Source organism: Seriola aureovittata, chromosome 11 (genome assembly GCF_021018895.1).
Source record: "Seriola aureovittata isolate HTS-2021-v1 ecotype China chromosome 11, ASM2101889v1, whole genome shotgun sequence".
Lineage (NCBI taxonomy): Eukaryota > Metazoa > Chordata > Actinopteri > Carangiformes > Carangidae > Seriola > Seriola aureovittata.
In genome coordinates, this window is record NC_079374.1 from 11,811,351 (window position 1) to 11,830,615 (window position 19,265).

Here is a 19,265-nt window from a genome sequence, read left to right on the forward strand (position 1 = left end):
ATGGTTCAGATCAGATCTTGTGAACAGCAAATTCAAAATATGTGTGTGTGTTTTTAAGTAGAAGTAGTTCTAACCCACATCTTCAATCTGGTTTCATGGACTGGACTCCAGGTTTACTAACTCCTCAGTCACAAAGCTTTTGTTGACATCATTAGCTGAGGGGATCACATACTTCTTCTAGCCTACACTGAACATTTGGATTATTTTTTTTATACGGACAAGAACAATGTGATTTGTGTTTTATTAGTTAATATATATTGTTTGTTCATAATTGGAACTTGGATGGAGATCTGACCATATTTTAAGACATATTTATACATAGAGGTAATACCAAAAGCTTCACTTAATTTTCTTGCAACTCAACATCTGCTGAGTAATTTACTGTATTTTTTAAGACTCATTTTAAATTCAACCTCTGCAGGGACAATAAAGAAATAAAGGATTCCTTATTTCTCTTTTCAGTTTTTTTTCCTGGCAGTGTGGAGAACATTTAGACCTTCATATAATTAATTAGAATCTATAGAAATTATAAAGGGCTGCCTGAATAAATCAATATGAAAAATCCAAATAATACATCATGACAAATGGCTGTCCAGACAGCACATCTACTCAGCAAACATAGCAGCATAAATGCTATTTCAGCAGGGTCCTCACTATAACTGTAAAGAGGAAATGAGAGTTTGTATCAGCCTGTGAATGATCATTGTCCTAATTGAAATGAATGCTTTACGTAACCTTCAGCTGCTTGTTATTAAGAAAGCATGAATCATCCCAGTTATTCAACACAAACCACTTTAACATGCACTGTATATGAATCGTCCTTTATTAGACAGTAAGAAAATGACGCTTAGATGCTTTACACGCAGGCATCACACACATTAAACACAAAGCACTAATCTTCAAAGGGCATGTTTTCTTTTTCTTCTTCTTCAGGTTTGTTTCACAATAACATGTTCTTAATAAGAAGTAAGACAATTTTCCTTTTTATAACAGCACCTAAATGTCAAACACATCAAATTATAATACAGTTGATATATATAATATAAAACCCACATGACTAAAAAAAGAATTATCTCCAGGGCACCTACTGCAATGCAGTTTGTTTACATGACGTGAGGTTCAAGCTTCATCTAGTTAAATCAAGCACAGACGTATCAAAGCCAAACACACGGCTATGCACTCTGGAATTAAATCCATTGGGAGCCTCAGTGGTTTTGTCCTGAAGCTTCTCTGTTTTCTGATGTAGCACCACACTGTTCTGAGTAAACACTAGTCCTGGCTGACACCGGTCTTTGCAGGGGGATCACTGGTCTTGGGCCGTTTTGATTCTGGAGGCTGGCACACTGGATCAGTGGGAGGAGAAGGACGTTCTGGAGAAACACAAGTGAAAAGCTCAGTGACAGAAGGGCTACACAGGACTACACAGTACAATCAAGCAAATAAAGTCAATATGCAGAGAGAAACTCACTGACTGGTTACCATACAAGCTATTTGATTAAAAAGGTAAAGACAGGGCACCGTGGTATTCCAAATTTTTTAATGTCAAGTTGTTTGTTTCATTACATTTACAGACTAATTCCACTTTATTACAACTATTGGGTCTTATTTTGACAGTTTTGGTCATTCTTCATTTAGTGACTGCACAAAAGTGAGCAATCAGACAATATACAGGCCTCAAACAAACCAACTTGTAATCCAAATGTATTTCAAAAAGAAAACAAAAGAAAACTTTTTAAACATTTTTTTTATTGTGTTGTGTTTCTTGCCCCGTCGCACTGCATTCTGGCGATATGGCTGGGCTATAGAAAGTACACATACAGCAGACATCATTTAAGTGTTGGATGTTGAAGTTCTGTGAATGCACACTGATGACAACTAGGGATGCACAGATCTGATCTGCAGCATCCGTATTGGACCAATTATGATCTGATAAAATGGATTGGGACACGTCGAGACTGATACACAGTCGATATCATAAAAAATTTTTCATTGTTTCTACTATCAGTTTCATTCACTCCTGGTGGGCCACTGACTCATTTTTTAGTTCCACAGCAATCCCTGGCCTCATGTTTACTCACATAACAACAATCCAAGTGAGTTCCACGCTGTGAGGTAAATAGGTTTTAAAGTTTGGAAAAAGAGAGCACCGTTATCTCAGTGATAATCTGTATTCAGATACCCAGTGATGATGCATCCAAATCAATACCAGGAGAGATAAAGCTGGATCGATGCATCCCTGATCACAATAGAAAGCACTCTGTCAACAAGGATGGATGATTTTTCCATCTGTATCAAATGTGCTTTTAAATCAAACTTCTCTTGTGATATCTACAACATCAAAGCTGCCCTCACTAACCATGTTTGGCCTTTTCAGTGGAGGACGGAGTCCTGAAGAGCGAACCAGCAGCTGCAGATCTGGATGCAACGGGAGTCAAAGATACTCTCCTGAAAACAAACAGAAAAGTAATGACTGTTAAAGAGAACAATGGAAAAACAAACAAACAAAAAATTCTTAGAATAAAATGTTCTCTTCTATGGTGAACAAAGCTAATCGCTGTTCCACTGCATTCATCCTCTTTTTTGTTCTTCTGATTCAGTCGCTGCCTACTAGTAAAAGTAGTCAAGCCTAGTCAAGGAGAACGCTCCAACTTAGAAGATACAAGGGCGAATACAAATGCACGTGCTGACCTGCCATTGTTCTACCAAGAGTCTGGCAGAGAGATTATTATTTTATAGTCAGTGGGGGGTCAAACGAATCCCTCAGACCAGACAGGGCTTTGTTCCAACTGTTAGTATTCAGCACACCAGACCACCACACCAAACGAAAACACCACAATCCGATCACAGCCACTTATATTTCTACTGCATTTTTTAGATGAATGTTTAAAATCCCCCCAATATTTTACACATTTTAAAGCGCACAGTGCTTTCTTGCTCTTAGTACTTATTTCTCTGAGCTGCATCTGTAGAGACAATCAGCTTAGTTTTTTTTTTTTATAAATCATTTGGGTGGTGGATGTGTAGTTAGTTCCTCAGTCTGAAGTCAAAACTCATTTGAAAAGTTCAAGTATTTTCCATAAATTACCATACGCAGTCGTCTATGAGGCAGTACCTGCATTCTTCATCTACAGGACATCTAAATAGAACTTTCAATACCATTGGTGATTTATAAAGTTTAGGATAATCTCACTGCAACAGAAATGACAGAAATCTGCTGCATGATTACCAAGTGAAACTTCACAGCATTCCCATATCGTTTCGGGGCTGGCTTCACTATATGGGCTTCTTGTCTTGTTGTTTGTGATCTGTTTGGCTCCTGCTGGCTGCACGACAACTTGCATCTCGAGGATAATAAAGATATTTCAACTTTTCAACCTTCAATTCAGGATTGAAGTTTAAATTCTTTTAATTATGTTTGAGGTGTTACCGGATATCAGTGAGTTAAAGACTCATGGTGACCAAGCTTTTGCTGTCCTGGCCAAACCTTTGACTCCCTCTGGGGTAAGAGCATTTTGTAACCTTAGCTTTAAACTGTGCTGTATTAATACATGTTTTCCCACTTAATGTAAATAAATATCATGTTTCAAACACAGCCTGTGATCGCATGAAATCACAAGAATGATTTTTGCAGTGTGGACCACTTTAAAAACATCCACAGGGTTGAAAAATACATCCACAAACTACACACACACACACACACACACACACACACACACACACACACACACACACACACACACACACACACACACACACACACACACACCACACACACACACACACACACACACACACACACACACACACACACACACACACACACACACACACACACACACACACACACACACACACACACACACGCAGATTCTAATGTCTCAAGCATGAGGATTTGTGATTTTTCTCAATAATTGTAAATGAAATATTTTTGCGTTTTGAAAAAACAAGCAGTTTGATGATGCTACCAGGGGGATCTAGAAAATTGTGGTGGGTATTTTCCACCATTTGCTGAAAATTGTAGGTTCAATGATTAAATCAATAACGTGATAATCATGAGCTGCAGCTGCAAAACACACACACTTACCCTCATATGACAAGAAAAACATACATTTAAATAATAAAAATGTACCTGTGTTCATAAGTTTCAGTGGTTTAGTAAGAAGTCAATTCCCTGGTTGCCTTTCACTCACTCTGACAGAATCAAACATGACAGCCCCCTGTTATATTTACCTTGGGGTAGGCCCCTTAGGGGTGGTTGTCCCCTTAGGAGTAGCGGGCCCAGCAGTATTAGCACTGTTGAGGACTTTAGGGGTGGAGGGAGTGAGGGGGGTGATGCGTAGCTGGGATTTGGAGGAGCTGGTTGGGGTGAGGGGGGCAATCTTTGGTTGGGGAGTTGATGGAGCGCTTGTGCTTCCACATGTTGGGGTCTGAGGTGCTGAAGGAGCGGTGGTTTTGGTGGAAGTGGGCTTCCCCCAACCCTCTAGGGTGTTGAGGGTGATCCTACGGGGCTGAGATTTAGACTTGGCAGTGGGGGTGTTCTTCTTCTCCTCTGGGGGGGTGACAGAGGGGGCATCTTTGCCGAGGCTGGTTTGGGATGTGAGAGTCGGGGCTGAGCTTGATGGCTGGGACACAGGGGACGATGTCCTGCCCGCTGATGATTTCTTGCCCTTTTTCTCAACACCACTGTTTGGGACAAAGTTCTCCAATGTGGGGGGCTCTTTCAGTGGAGTGCCCAGCTCTCCAGGAGAGAAGGACAGGAAGGAACAGTAACCGTCTGTGGAGGACACCGCCAGGAAGGAACCATCACGAGACCTAAACAGGATATTATAGAAACACGTCAGTGGAACTGTACATGAATGAGACACACATTCTTCTGACATTAGTAAGAATGTAAACCTTCAACTGAATGGGCATTATGCACAACAAATGCAGGTAAAATTTATTTTGTTGCAAATAGGCCTAGGTTATTCAAAAGAGGTGTTAAGCTATGCAAGAGCTCAACTACAAATGAAGCCAATAGAGGAAAGTCTTAGCTTACCATGTAAGATCACTGAGTGTGTGGTAGTGAATGTTTGACACCAGGCCGAAAGGAAGGGTCTGCTGAGTGTCATACAAGAAGATGGAGTCCTCTGATGCCACTGCAAACACCATACGGTACGGCAACTGGAATACGTTGGGAAGAGCCTGGATGGAGCCATCTGTGGAACAGAAATGTAGCAGAATGAAGAAAACGTACAAGAAAAGAGGAGATAACGAGTACGGACAATCCAAAATGACTTTATTAGTTTTGTCTGTTAACCAGTGAGATGTATGTCCTTGCCTTCTCCTTTCTTGGTTCTCAATTCAAAGTAGACAGGGCAGCAACGCACAGCCAGCGTGGCTTTAGTTGGACATGGCAAGTGGGCGATAGGCCTAAAAAGACAGATATTTGTACATGAATTACCAGCATTAATGTAGCCAACATTGACTCTGAATAGCACAGAAAAGTTACCTCTTGAGGCCCTTCCTGGAAAAGATGTAGGTGGTATTTATGACATTTTCTCCAATCTCCACACATCCAGCTAAGGTTAAAAAAGGTGACAACAGAAGAGGAATATTACAACACTAAGTTTCACCAGATAAATGTCAGGTAAATGCCACAATGCTCTTTATGTACCTGGGGCGAGCAGGAAAGACCCATCCGGTGTGAATGAAAGACGTCGGAAGAACGACCTCATACTGTCATCGTGGAAGATTCTATACTGCTTGACCTGCAAAGATACAGAGAAGTGTGAGGCTGAGGGCACGTATATAACATGTCTCACTGATTTGGCAGCAGAGCAGGACTTCTCAGAAGATATTAGGGAGTTCAAACTCATAATTTTAAGACCAAATATAGGGAGCATTATAAAAAATTTTTAGTCAACAGGTGGTCAACGCAGAAGCATGAGTGAGAATGGAGAGTTGAGCTCATGGAGAAGAATCACAAAAGGGTACATGCAAAACGTAAGAATAAATATATTAGACTTTGGTGTACATGTAGGTCAGCTGAGGGATTTTGAGACTCTGATTTCACTGCAGAGAAATATGTTTAATTCTGACAACAACAAAAAACATCCATTGAAATAAAGGTGTTACATTGAATATATTAGTTTCATCTCACTCATTTGAGCATGATCAAAAGCAAATTTATACTGACCTCTCCCTCTGCCAGTGGTAGAGAGCTCATTTTACTGATACAGAAAGCCTTCTTCTTGGTGTGAGTGCTGTACACACGCATTACCCTGAAGGGAAGGAAAAACAAAAACATCTTGAGCATCGAGTTGCTGAAACTCCAGTGTCAGTGACTGGCTAAGCAACATCATATACAACCATGTAATGAATGACATTACTGAAACAGGAAGAGTGTGTTGTTGTACCTGTCACAGCTGAGAGTGGCAACATATTGCCCCAGAGGATCCCAGGTCACCCCCTGCACGTAGCTCTTATGGTCATTCAAGATACACAACTTCTGTCCTACAACACAAAAACAGTTGCAACCAACATAATAAATACAAAACAAAAATAAGACATATCCTCACGTTTTACAATATGCTATGAAGCATGCTTTGAAGTGCTTAACCAAACAGATGAAACAAAACAAATCTATGCAAAACACACACACACACACACACACACACAGTTTGTATCTATGACCACAAGCAAACCTTTGTTGATGTCCCACATAATAGCAGTATTGTCAACAGACCCAGACACCATGAAGTTTCCATCCCGTGTCCAGGAGATGTCATACACATCTTCTATGTGTCCCCTGAAGACAGATCAAATAAGAAATCTCTTTGTATAACCATACTATTACTACAAATTTTGAAAAGCAAAGCAATGGTTGTACTTAAACTCTGTCTCAGATTAGGCATTCTAATTTTTCTACTGAGCTGGAGCATTTTTATACAATTACAAGGGGAAAATCATAAAATGATTTATCAACCACATTTACAGTAGTACAAACCACATGCAGCTGTAAAAACACATCGGATAGCAAACTGCAAGACACACAGAACAAGTAGAGTTCCATATGCAGATTAATATAAAGTAGCATAATTAGTATAGCTATAGAATAATAAGTATAAGCCTCTGGTGTCTTTCCCTCTTCTGTCACATCTGTCTTATTTTTATTATCTGGTTTTATGCTGTTGGATACGTGTTCAAGTAAAAAACTAAACTAACAGCATACAGTATCATTCATGACAAAGTAATGGTTCTCTTCCAAGTCTAAAACTGACATATACCATATGACAAATTATCAGTTCAAATGCAAACTGAAAATCAAATTTGGGCGGGGCAGACACCAGTGTAACAATATAATATAAACAGTTATTTATAATATTACAGGGAACTGTGAAATATCATTGTGATGGGAGGATTTGATCCTGTTTGGACAACTGTGCGGTGAACTGCAGTATTACCCTGTTTTCTTACAAATGAACCCACCAGCAATGTGCACTTGCCTTATTGATTGGCCTGTGCGGTGTACTGCCAGCCAACATTTCATTCCATTACAGCAAAGGCTGAGCCAGGTATAGCTGTTTAGATGGGACCTTACACTGTGCCATCAATGTGGTCACATCAAAATGAATGAGGAGGCTGTGTGTTTGGATTCTGATCTATTGTCAGTCTGAACACAGCCTGAGAGTCTTTAGAATCAAAGGAAAGGAGGTAGAAATTGTCATGAAAACTCTCTAACTTGATGGGATCAGAGCTGCATACCTAAGTGTCTTGACCACAGACCAGCTCTCCTTGTTGAGCTGAGCATCTTCATCCTCCTGAAACACAGGTGCTTGCTCAGGCTCCTTCGAGTCATTGAGCTTCCACAGCAGAATTGCTGCATCTGTATCAAATAAAAGCCAAATGATTACTAAAAGGTACCTGTTCTGTTTTGATAATAACATCCTAGTAAGTAGTAACCCTTAAAATTTTACTTAGCATCTGTGTAATATGCGAGACATACCATCTCCTCCTGAGGCAAGCAGCTCTCCATTAGGGCTAAAGCGCACGACATTGACAGCCTTGGTGTGTCTAGCCAGATTAGACAGAAAATCCACCACTGCCTTTCCATCTGCACCCACGTCTACCCTCCACAGCTGCATCAACATCAGGGCAACAAAGGTCATTAAACACTCTCTATAAGTGGGTTTGACAACATTTTTACATATTTGCTGTGTTTACTACGACCAAGCTCCATCACTGCCTAAAAAAGTAAATATGAAAATTACAATAGCTCCTTTAGTTGAGTTTTAAACCCATTTTTCTACTTTGTATCATATTCCACAGGTTCTACGAGTAAGTCAGTTCATTCAGTAGGTTGTTTCAAAGTCATTAGGTTCTGTAGATGCCCTGTGGAACAAGACAACAAAATATGTTACCATAGAAAATGTACTTTTGAATACATAAGTATTTTTAAAATCAAATCCTCCAATATTTTAACTCAAGTAAAACATTTGACTGAACAACTTTCACTTATATTGGAGTCATATTTGACCAGGAGTATCTGTACTTTGACTCAAGTATTACAGTTGTGTACTTTGTCCACCTCTGCCCGCAAAAAGATGCATCATTCATTCCTCTCTTTCCACTCACCCTGACGGTGGTGTCCACTCCAGCCGTGGCCAGTCGATGAATGCGTCCATCAGAGCTGTGCTGAAAGTCCAGACTGTAGACTGGCTCCTTGTTGTGCCATGCAATCTCACACGTTACCACCTTCATTTCTGTATATCCAACACCGAAGTCAGGAGGGAAAAAACAGGTACATTTTGTACGTTACAGTTTTAAATGCACTGAAACTGGAAAGACAGTTGGTTATTTTTACATGCTAGCAAATGTAGAGGCTGTATTACGTACAGCGTATGATAATACATTGATTTAAACAGCTAAACTACCCAAACACTCACTGGAAACGAAAGCTACGCCGAGCTAACGCAGTTAGCAACAAACCTAGCGGGTTTAAGTGAGTTTGTTGGATGATTTGGGGCTAACGCTACGCTAAGTAAATACATACATTACTGTTAGCTGAAAAGTATGTTAGTTACGAATACACACGAGTTCTGTCTGTTTATTCTTTGGACTGACGTTATCTCAAAGTAAGTCTTTTAGTGTTTTACCTCCTCTGTTGTCCACTCCAGTTGAAGACTTAAGTTATTTCCCGCGTACTGTTCGTTCAAAACTTCCGGTTGACTGGGCTGCAGTGATTGGACAAACATGCGGAAAGGGCGGTGCGCCTGAAATCCTGAAGCTGTACAACAGACAAGGATCAGCTCTGTGTTGAATGGTCCCAAAAGGTTTCTTAAGCATCAAAACACTTCAGTATGTTTTCTATTATTCTGTATTAAAGACTTAAAGCACATTTCTCGCAGTTTTCCTTTTTAGAGAGGTTTATAGGTGCTAGCGAAAAAATGAACTATAAAGCTCTATTAAACTAAGCTATTGGGGTTAGAGGCCTGGAAGCTTCACTGATCAGTTTTTGACAAGATGTAAAAGTATTGGAGAGCTTTTCATTGTTCTTGTATGAAGTATATCCTATTGGTAGCTATGTAATAACCCCCTTTTTTTTTTTTTTTTTTACAGGCAAGGACTGAAACACAAAAAAATACCATGTAGTAGCTGACTTCTCTACCTATCCTCTGTGTTAGAGATGGTACCAAGGAGCCAGCAGATTGTTCAAGTGCAAGTTTTAAATAATTTGATTTTAACATTTATTCATGAAAGCCAAAAAAAAAAATCAAATCCAGACAATAGGCCGGACCAGGTCTGGATCAATAACCACCACATATATACCATTTTTAGTTATTGAACCTGTACCTAATTACCAGTTAGTCTCCAGCAACACAGTTTCTTATTTGTGAAACCTTTCTTTTCCGGTCTAGACCGATCTAGAACACAGCCCTGGTCTAATGTGGTGTGGATGTTAAAAAAGCAGTGAAATCACACCTTTTGGTACAATTTCACAAACAGAATAACAGTCAGTGTGTTCCTGCTCAAACTGTACAGCTCTGTGACATTTCTCATCTCAGTGAATAAGAGTTCCCTCTCTTTTCTCTGATCGTTCATAATTTAGACCAAATCAGAAATAATACAAGTAGCAACACAGCAGAGATTAACAATGTATCCTAGAAACAAGCTGCTTGGCAAGTTGCCACAGAAACGTTGATATTCAGATGAACCTGCATCGCTAAGACTGATCATGGTTAAAACTAGATGCTGCAATCGATGTGAAGTACATTCTAAAAACTGGTCTTGACAAAAACCGATTCAGCAGTTGGGTGTAGATGTAGCGTGAAGAGCTGCATGGTCACAGCAAAGACTGCTCACCATCCTTTCAGCCCTGAGAGGAAGAACTATTTGCCTGCATGGAAACCATACAGATTCAGAGCCTATTAGACATTACTCAAGCAAGCACACCCTGTTCAAGGACTTAGTGGGAAGTTTGTGATAACTCTTTCAGTTATGTTTCAGTTTGTATCACTCAGAAACATACTGAAGGGCTCATTGCCAGCCCTATCTTATGTATTCAGAAATGTTGACAAGGATACCAGAGCTACTGTGCCACAGAGCATTTTATCACAGAGCAAAGACAGGGAATACAAAAACATATCTGACAAAGAATATATACAAAACATGATTTAATAGAAACCTAAGAGAAATCAATCAGCTTTCATTGTGCAACAGAATCAGATGCAAAGCCATGATCCTTTCAAAACAACTGATTTTTTTCATTTTGTTAGGACATTAACACAAGGAAATATAGTAACTTTACTATACTACAATGGATAGATCAATGAGATCTCATATTTCGCTGATTAATTTTTTTTTTACCCAAAAACTTAACATAAAACTATGCAACTCAAAGCATTTTGTATTTACTGTACATCAATATAAAAACCTGTCATGTACATACCCTCTAATAAATATGACCTAATTTCCCTACTCTTATGAGTTTACATTAAATATTTACAGGTATAGTGCAATACTTCTGTTCAAGTGTTGACGATTTTTTAATTAATTTCTTGCTTCGTCCCCCCGCCGCTCGGCTTCGACATACTCCATAGTAGAGAGAACCTGTTCTAGGATCTCATCGACTACATTACATTCATAATTCACTTGGCCCAGGTCCAGAGCAGGCACGTAGGTGATAAGAAGGCGACCAATGTTCTGTCGAAGCTCAATCAAACTGAGAATAAGGGAGAGAAAAACAGAGAGGGAAACTCAGATTTACATTGCTGTTGTGCTGTTTTGCCATAAAGGTCTTTGTAAGAGTGATACTTCATCATGATGACACTGTGATTATTCATACAACATGTAAGGACAGTGATTTTCCAAAAATCTAACCTTCTGAATGTATCTGAGCTCGACTCTGCGCCAGATGCTGCTGTCCCCTCTGCCTCCTCTGGGTCTGTTTGTACAGAAGAGTCAGATGTTGCTTGTGCAGCTGCGCCTCCTTCTTGCGCATCTTCCCTCTGCTGCTCCAGGCTCAACCTGAGCTCTTCACACTGGGCTGCAAGGTTCGCCTTTTCCTCTGTCAGACTGTCCAACTGATGGCGTAGCACACAGTGAACCCCAAGAGGAAAGAAAAAGATACATAATGAAATTCAACATGGATGATACACGATGAATTATACATAATATACAAACATACGAACTCAGAGTGCACTGACATTAGGCTTGTTTGGAAATATTGTTTGAGAATTATTGTGGGGTACACAAGTATTCATAATTGTAAACAGTGTTTGAAGCAGACTTAGACGCATGTGTGACAAAAAGCCCTTTTACTAGCTTTTCCGAGCTCTCAAGTGCATCACATGGTCTTCTAATCTCCAAATTCCACACTTGCATCACATGATGACAACAAGCTTTTTGTCTTAAAACACTACACACATGCTAACGTGTACATTGAAAGACTTGTTGGTACACTGACCTGTGAGCGCAGTTCATCGTTCTCCTTGTTTCTTTGATCCACTTCCCGGATCAAACAGTCAACTTGCAGCGCAATATCATCAAGGTCGTTTTCCAAACCATGACCATTAAAGTGCTTGGTCTCAGCAGCTGCCAGTAAAGCATCTTTGTCCTTAATCAATTCATCGACCTTCTGTTTGGCCTTCTCAAACAGACTTTTGTAGTCATTCCCCCCCTGTGTTTCCTCCGTCTCCTCCACCTGGTTGGCCTGGTGAGAGCACTCCTTCTTTACATTAACCTGAGACAGTCTGCTTTGCATGTCTTGCAGCTGACAGGTGAGTTTGTCGACCTGCTCTTTAAACTGGTCTCTCTCCTGAGCTGTCGCCTGCATGAGCTCCAGGAGCTGGTCTTGCTGTTCCTGTACCTCAGTAATACTTGGGTGGTGATGTGGAGAGTATTGTCTATCAGAGGCATCTACTCGGGACGGTCCTGCAGCTTCGTCACTTTCCAGATGACGTCTCATTCCCTTCTGCAATGTGCCATTTTGAGTGTCTCCCTCGCTCTCCTGCTTAATTACTCTTTGCTCGACGTCGCAGACACCAATGTCCGCATGTGAACTCTGTTTGTTACCATTCGTGTTAGACGTGCTCTGCTCTGTATCCTCCCTCCCTTCTGCTTCATTTTGGCTCTCCTCTTCCTCCTTCACTTTGTGTACTTCCGTTTGGGTGGTGGTGTTGGTCATCTCTGGAGGAGGTGCTGGGGATGGACTGGTTCCCACAGCTGCTGACCCTGTATTGCTTGGTCCTGCTGTGGCGACGTCCATTGCAGCATCACTTGGTTCTTTCTCTTTCTTCACTTTAGTCACATCAAAGCTTGGCTTTTTTGGCTTGGGCGTACTGGCATTCTCCAAGATGACAATGTCATCATCAGTATCATCGTCATCACCATCAACTACAGGCACTGGTTGGTGCGATGGGGAGCGAAGCGGGCTCACATCCACTGATGAGGGTGCATCTGAGACGTGCCTGCGGAAGCCGTTTACTCGAGGTCTTTTGGGCGTTCTTTGTGGGGTAGCAGGCTGTGTTCTTTTCCCCCTGCAGCGTACACAACACACAGTTCATATACTTCTTATATTAAGTGAAATTGATATATTCAAGGTCACAAACAACACAACAATCATACCTCACGGGGCCAGCTGCCAGAGAGCATACATTAGAAATGACTGGAAGACCATTGCTACTGGAGGGGCTGCAAGCTACGGAGAAAGAAAACGGACACATTTTCATACACATACAAGAATGTTATTTCTCACTGTCACTCATGCACAAATAGCAATTTTACTCACCAGCTTGTGAAATGGTGGAGGACCTCAGTGGAGAGGATTCAGCCCTTGCTGCACCCCCTTGTCGGGACTCAGTGTTTAACCTACTCCTTGGGGTAGTGGGAGTGGTGGGGGAGTGGACAGTGGCGGGAGAGTTGACGTGGACAGTCTACCAACAAGAATAACAACAAAAAGAAAACAGAGATACAGATACGTTTTTTAAAATTATTTTCATTTGTTCATTTTCTTAAACCATATCCACTTTCTGCATTAATTAAAATGATGAGACTGGAAACATAATCTTCATCCTAAATCAAAATGAAACAACTCTATCATCATCACCCCCTGCCCCTTAAGTGTCAAATGGAAAGCGCACTGTTTGATGCAGCCGCCGTTTCAGGTCTTCCTGATTCCGTTTAAGAAGCTCATTTTGCCTGGCAAGATTTGCCAGACGCTGCTCTTCCTGACGCCTTCGATCCTCCTCATCCTAGATGAAAAAATTCCCAAAAGCACTATTAATGATGTTTTCACTTCCATTCAATCAGAATTCAATACTACGAGTAAAAGAACTGTTTAATCCAAACAGAAATCTGGTGCTCCATACGGAGGAACTAACAATAGCAGGGAGGAAAAATGTCAGATCATTTTTAACAGACAATGTGTCCTTACTTTTTCTTTTTTCTTCTTTTGCTGTTTTTTATCCTCCTTCTCTCTGTTAAATGTAAATCACAGAGGTAAGGATCCACAACAAGGAGCGAGTTGACACGTGAGGTCTAATTTTGGCAGCTTGATATATTATACAATTATTATTGAGTCTAAATATTGAATTACATTTTTGGGCAAAAGGTGTGGCCGTGTGTTTTAATGGAAATTTGTGACTCACTGTTGTTTATAGGTCTTGCAGTATGAAGGTCGTTCATCGTCAGAGTCCTCGGGCTCCTCCTCTACTTGGCAGCTCCTGGGAGAGCAAATTAGAGAGAGATGGAAAACATCAGCAAAGCAGTATAAGCAGTGATTTGAAGATGATGGTGGCCGAGCAGGTGGAGTTCAGGTAGAACAGTTAAACAAGAGCAGAAAACTGGAGCCTTAAAGATGAAGGAGACACACCATTTGAGCTCTATTACAACGACGCCACAATTCCAGATAACATCTAGTTTCATATCCTGATGTGGTTTTTGTATTCTGAAACCCATCCTATACTTAAATGTAGCATCATTTGCAAAAGAAATTGCAGGGAATTCAGTCAGTCCCCAATAGCTTAATTCAGTCTAGACCTACAAAGCAAGTTCTCCACTGTTGGATTCATGTTTGTGTAATAATTGTGATTCAACAATTTATATTCTGTATCTGTTTATGTTTACTAGTGTGTTAGTAGCTCTAAAATATATATATATTTATAAAAAGCTATGCATAAAATAAAGTTTTACAAACAGATGAGATCTCTTAAATGATGCTACATTTATTTTATTTTTTTCTAGAAATAATACTCCAGAGTCAAGCTGATCCTTAAATCTTGAAATGAACATGAACATCCTTTTCCAGTTACATTTGTTTATTTCATACAGATTATGATTACTGCCAGAGGTTTCCCTTATAAAGTTCTGGTTACCTGAACTGAGGATCAGGGTTCATCCGACAGAACCATTTATTTGGCAGCTTTCTGCAGTCGATCCCATCGGGGAGTTTACGCCAGCGCAAACAGTCATCACACTGCACCCAGTTTTGATCTGGTCGCTTCCTGAGGACACAGACAGAGACATGTATCAGAGCATGTGGGGAGTTAGCATGGATAGACAAATATGCATGTGGAATACAGATTGTGGGTCAGTTCAAAGGTACTAACATGGCATCTTCCACTGGTGTGGTGCTGTTTGGATTTTCTTTGCTCCACCTGTAGCGGATTTCTTTCCAGTACTCCTCCAGTTTGATCCCCAAACTGTTCATGGTTTTCCTGTAGCAAAAATTAGGCAATTTACACCTCTAATAAACAAATAAATAAACCCCAAGAATATGATCAAGATTACATAAGAAACTGAATGCAGAATTGTTGTTATTACCTGTACTTATCTGTCTCATTAAAGCTCTGTTTGTTGTGGGTAGGATCCAAAAAGTCACATTCTATTATCCCAATGACCCCAACCCCTTGGAAGTTGGCCTGTAGAAGGCAAAGATTCATAAGAGACAAACACCAGATGATAACATTTAGAACCCCTTGAAAATGTGATATCGACAGACACACTGACGGTCACAGCAGAAACTCACCTTAAGCTGGCAGCCCACACGTTCGTAGGCTTTGATGAGCCGATTCTTGTGATACATCATAATGCCATAGTGATCTTTGCTTTTGGTGTTATACCCGAAAATGATAGGAACGCGTTTGGTCTAAAATAATCTTTAAGGAAAACCCAAGAGCCGAGATACATGTAAACACTTTGGGAACACACCCATTTGTCCCAACACATTTATATATGCTCAACACATATCAGAAACCTAAGGAGGCACAGCTCTAGAGAACCTGTGATGAAAGGATACCAGGAAAATGGGCTTGTAGTGGTCCTTTCTGACGGAGGCCAGACTCTTAGCAATGAGCTGCGATTTCACTTTTTGACCACGTATGATGATCTGCATCCGCGGCTTCAGGTACAGAACACTGCAATATGCCTACACCCATCAAAAACACAATTATTCATTTATTTACAAAAACAAAGGAAAAGTGGTAAAGCCGGGAGTCAAGAGATTCATTTTTATGATATTTTTTTCACTTGGACACACACAATCAAGAGATTATATACAATAAGATGCATTTACATCATTCACAACAACGAGCTCAGCTTCACTGATTAAACCACAAAAAGAAAAGAAAAATACATTTTGTGTGTTTTTGTGTATAATATGTTAACAAGTGAATGTGTGTGGTAAATTGATGCCTTGCATAGGCATATTAGTCATAATGATTCTTTTGAGGACAATATTGTTCCTTACCCGCAGTGAGTAAACACTCTGAGGGATGTATGACGTGACCTGTTGAGTAGTGTCACTCATTGCTTCGTAGATATCGGATGGAATTCGAATATCATATTGGTCCTTCGCAAAATCAAACTCTAGTGCATCTGTAGATGTCCTGTTAAGAACATAACATAATGGGCCTCTATAAATGTACATCACTGTACAAATCAGAGGTTTTGACTAGAGCCATAGCACAACACAGTGTAAATTATCTTCTAAAGCTAACTACACCTTAGCTTCTGAAATAAAACATACATCTAAAAATCGGCATGTGTATGTGTGTGTGTGTGTGTGTGTGTGTGTGTGTGGGTGTGGACTATTGACAGACCTGCGGAGATTCCAGATTATGATCCGCGTGCCAGTCTTTCCTGTGGACCAGGGGGGGGTAATGGCATCGAGCTCAGTGAGAAGCTCCGCCTGTGATTTGAAAGGGGAATGTAGGAGGATGTCCTGCAGACAGGTTTTGTGCTCCTCTTTTACAGACAGTAAAAGCTTAAGTTAAGGACAACTTCAAATGGAAACTTAGGACAAACACAAATATGACTGAGATATAATATGCTTCTCTAGAGGCATAACTATAACTAGGCTGTTTTCACATTAACAGACAAAAATTAAAAATGTGTCAGATCAGGGTTTTGTAGAGCGCAGTATTTTAATAATGCCAATAAATCAAGAAGATATTAAGATATAACATTTCATCCATGAGCATGATATGTGAATTAATCCATCAGATAAAGGATATACTTTCCTGTTTTTGTAGGTTCAAAGCAGACAATTGGTACAATTATTTGCTTAGCGTCGATTTTTTTCAGGTAGGTCTGAGAGAGCATCCCCACACATGAAGTGCTGTTCGACTTGGAAAAGACGATGACATCTTTCCCAAGACGCATGGATCCAGACTTGAAGCCGTTGCCATAGATTCCTATTGGTGCTTGACCATTGACAGCAGTCTTATCACTGTACCCAAAACTTAAGGGAGAGAAATGCAAATATTCCTTAATAACGATACGAGCTGCATCATAGTTAAATCACATTCATCATCAAAAATTTGAGTTTTTCCAAATCCTATTAATAATTTTTATTTAAAAAGTTTAGACAGTGGTCATTATCACTACAATAATGGAAGTGATAACGTGACTATGAAGTAGCCATGATACTCTACAGTGAATAACAAATTATTAACAAATGTCAAACATTAAAAATGATGGCGAGTTTTCAAAGATATCATTACTTTTCCAATTCCAAAAATGTTGCAAAAGTGCATGAACTCTCAAAGCTATTTTCAAATTATTTTCCAGAAATACCAAGCAGCAGTGTCTGTACCTGAGCATCTTGTGCATAGCTTCATGGTCCAGTCCATTTCCATTATCCATAAAGCTGAGACACTGTTCTTGTTTGACCACAGTCTTATCAATCCAGAACTGTTTGGCACTGACATCTGGATCGTAGGCATTGTCTTTAAGAAAAAATAAAACATTTTTTGGGGGCATATTAAAGTCACATCAACAGGTTGATTATGTGTTCGACTGGGTTTATAAGGTCACACAATAATTTGCAATGGCTAGTTTATGCGTAGAAATTTTCTCCCTTCAGTAAAAATTTAAACAAGACACAATTGTGTGGAAAAGAAATGTGAATTCATGTTTCATTTGACAGAAATCTGAATGACATCAGACAAAGAGTGAGTGAACCAGATAAAACATCAACAGATAGAACAGATACCTAATATTTTACATTTCACATTCTTTTCAATTTGACATAAATCTGTCCTGGTGAGTATCATTTGCATTTGAATGCATTTAAACATAGCTTGTTTAGATCACAAAAATGTATAGCACATAAGCATAGGATCATCATTTTGTCATCCATGAGTTTCAGTCAAGCAGGTCAACTGGGGACATCAATAGCACGTGGTAAAAGAAAAACAAAAGTAAAACACCCGGTTTCACGTGAACATGAAACCTTAGGATGATGACTCACCTATGAGCTCAGCTATGGCGCTAAAGGGCCCGGTGTGGCTGGTGGAGTTGGTATGAAGAAACTTGGGACAGAGCTGCAAGAGGAGCAAATTATTTACATACATCAGTCTACTCAAATCAACCAATCAACGTGTCTTTAACCTTATTTGAAGTGGCTTTATTACATTATTTATTGCATTAGGGAGATTCATTTAATTGAGGTAATATAGACTGTTAAGGAAGAGAGAGGAGGAGAGAGAGAGCTGTGTGCTACTGACACTTTTGCATAATAAATATAATAAACAACGGAACTAAAAGGAAACACACAATTCAACTCATTGGGAAATCGTTTTGCTTTATCCCAACAATATTTCAGGTGGTACAAAGACACACTTTGACTGATGTTTTTAGGTCGGCGATCGAACAGCATAGCACAGCGATATGAAGCTTACGTGTATATATCGTAAATATATCGGGACAAAGTAGCGGGCTCAACCTATCGATAAGACTGAGTACGTTTACAAGAGAGACACAACTAGCTAACCGGAAGTCAACTTCAGCCTTTTATATCGGCTTTACTCCGTGACTAAGAGTGATTTTCAGGCAGACAGAGCTGCCACCAATAGTGACAGATTTTATTTTATCTATCGTTAGTTCGTCAATCGCCAACTCTCACTCGTTAGTAAACACAGAAACTGCGACCACGGAGCACCGTGGAGTCTGTACATGCAGTCAACATATCAAAACAGTGTATGCAACCGTATCGCCCACATTAGTGGAATATGTAGGAGAATATTTGCATAGAATATTTGCAACTGTTCACACCAGTAAGACAGTCAAAATCTAGTGCTAAAATCAGGGGTAAAAGCTGCTCACCGTACTAAGAGGAACACCGCGGTCTGTTTGTGCCGTCGCCATATTTTCATAAGTACGGATACCAGTAGGAGGACGTGAGGGCAAACCAAACGCGCAAGACAGCACTGATTACTGAAAAAATATCAAACAATTCTTCTGTAGTCGTTCATGTTGTGTAATGAAAAACGCCATCTTAGGGG

At 40.0% G+C, this 19,265-nt stretch overlaps 2 protein-coding genes across 2 annotated transcripts; both read right to left on the minus strand.

The window, feature by feature from the left end:
- Positions 1–800: 800 nt before the first annotated feature.
- chaf1b (chromatin assembly factor 1, subunit B) lies at positions 801–9,187 on the minus strand. The gene is made up of 14 exons (XM_056389792.1): positions 9,138–9,187; positions 8,617–8,744; positions 7,988–8,120; positions 7,747–7,867; positions 6,687–6,790; positions 6,399–6,495; positions 6,179–6,263; positions 5,657–5,750; positions 5,492–5,561; positions 5,321–5,412; positions 5,039–5,198; positions 4,231–4,812; positions 2,357–2,445; positions 801–1,370 (listed from the first exon to the last, which is right to left on the minus strand). Exons 2-14 carry the CDS (start codon positions 8,740–8,742, stop codon positions 1,270–1,272), a joined length of 1,854 nt encoding a protein of 617 aa, XP_056245767.1. The 5' UTR covers positions 8,743–8,744; positions 9,138–9,187; the 3' UTR covers positions 801–1,269.
- A 1,384-nt stretch (positions 9,188–10,571) lies between these two features.
- On the minus strand, positions 10,572–19,176 carry morc3a (MORC family CW-type zinc finger 3a). Its single transcript, XM_056389791.1, has 19 exons — positions 19,087–19,176; positions 18,233–18,305; positions 17,576–17,708; positions 16,995–17,221; positions 16,581–16,737; positions 16,229–16,367; positions 15,779–15,907; positions 15,509–15,628; positions 15,304–15,401; positions 15,090–15,197; positions 14,856–14,984; positions 14,130–14,204; positions 13,916–13,958; positions 13,623–13,733; positions 13,271–13,415; positions 13,108–13,180; positions 11,948–13,019; positions 11,362–11,564; positions 10,572–11,203 (listed from the first exon to the last, which is right to left on the minus strand). Exons 1-19 carry the CDS (start codon positions 19,126–19,128, stop codon positions 11,032–11,034), a joined length of 3,249 nt encoding a protein of 1,082 aa, XP_056245766.1. The 5' UTR covers positions 19,129–19,176; the 3' UTR covers positions 10,572–11,031.
- Positions 19,177–19,265: the final 89 nt, after the last annotated feature.

Coding starts and splice junctions, on each gene's coding strand:
- chaf1b (XM_056389792.1), bottom strand. CDS start 8,742: ATGAAGGTGGTAACGTGTGAGATTGCATGGCACAACAAGGAGCCAGTC. Junction 7,868..7,987: donor GCTTGCCTCAGGAGGAGATG/GTATGTCTCGCA, acceptor TATTTGATACAG/ATGCAGCAATTCTGCTGTGG. Junction 6,496..6,686: donor TATGTGGGACATCAACAAAG/GTTTGCTTGTGG, acceptor TTTGTGTTGTAG/GACAGAAGTTGTGTATCTTG.
- morc3a (XM_056389791.1), bottom strand. CDS start 19,128: ATGGCGACGGCACAAACAGACCGCGGTGTTCCTCTTAGTACG. Junction 15,402..15,508: donor GTGTGGGCTGCCAGCTTAAG/GTGAGTTTCTGC, acceptor TGCCTTCTACAG/GCCAACTTCCAAGGGGTTGG. Junction 13,734..13,915: donor AAAAGAAGAAAAAAGAAAAA/GTAAGGACACAT, acceptor TTTTTCATCTAG/GATGAGGAGGATCGAAGGCG.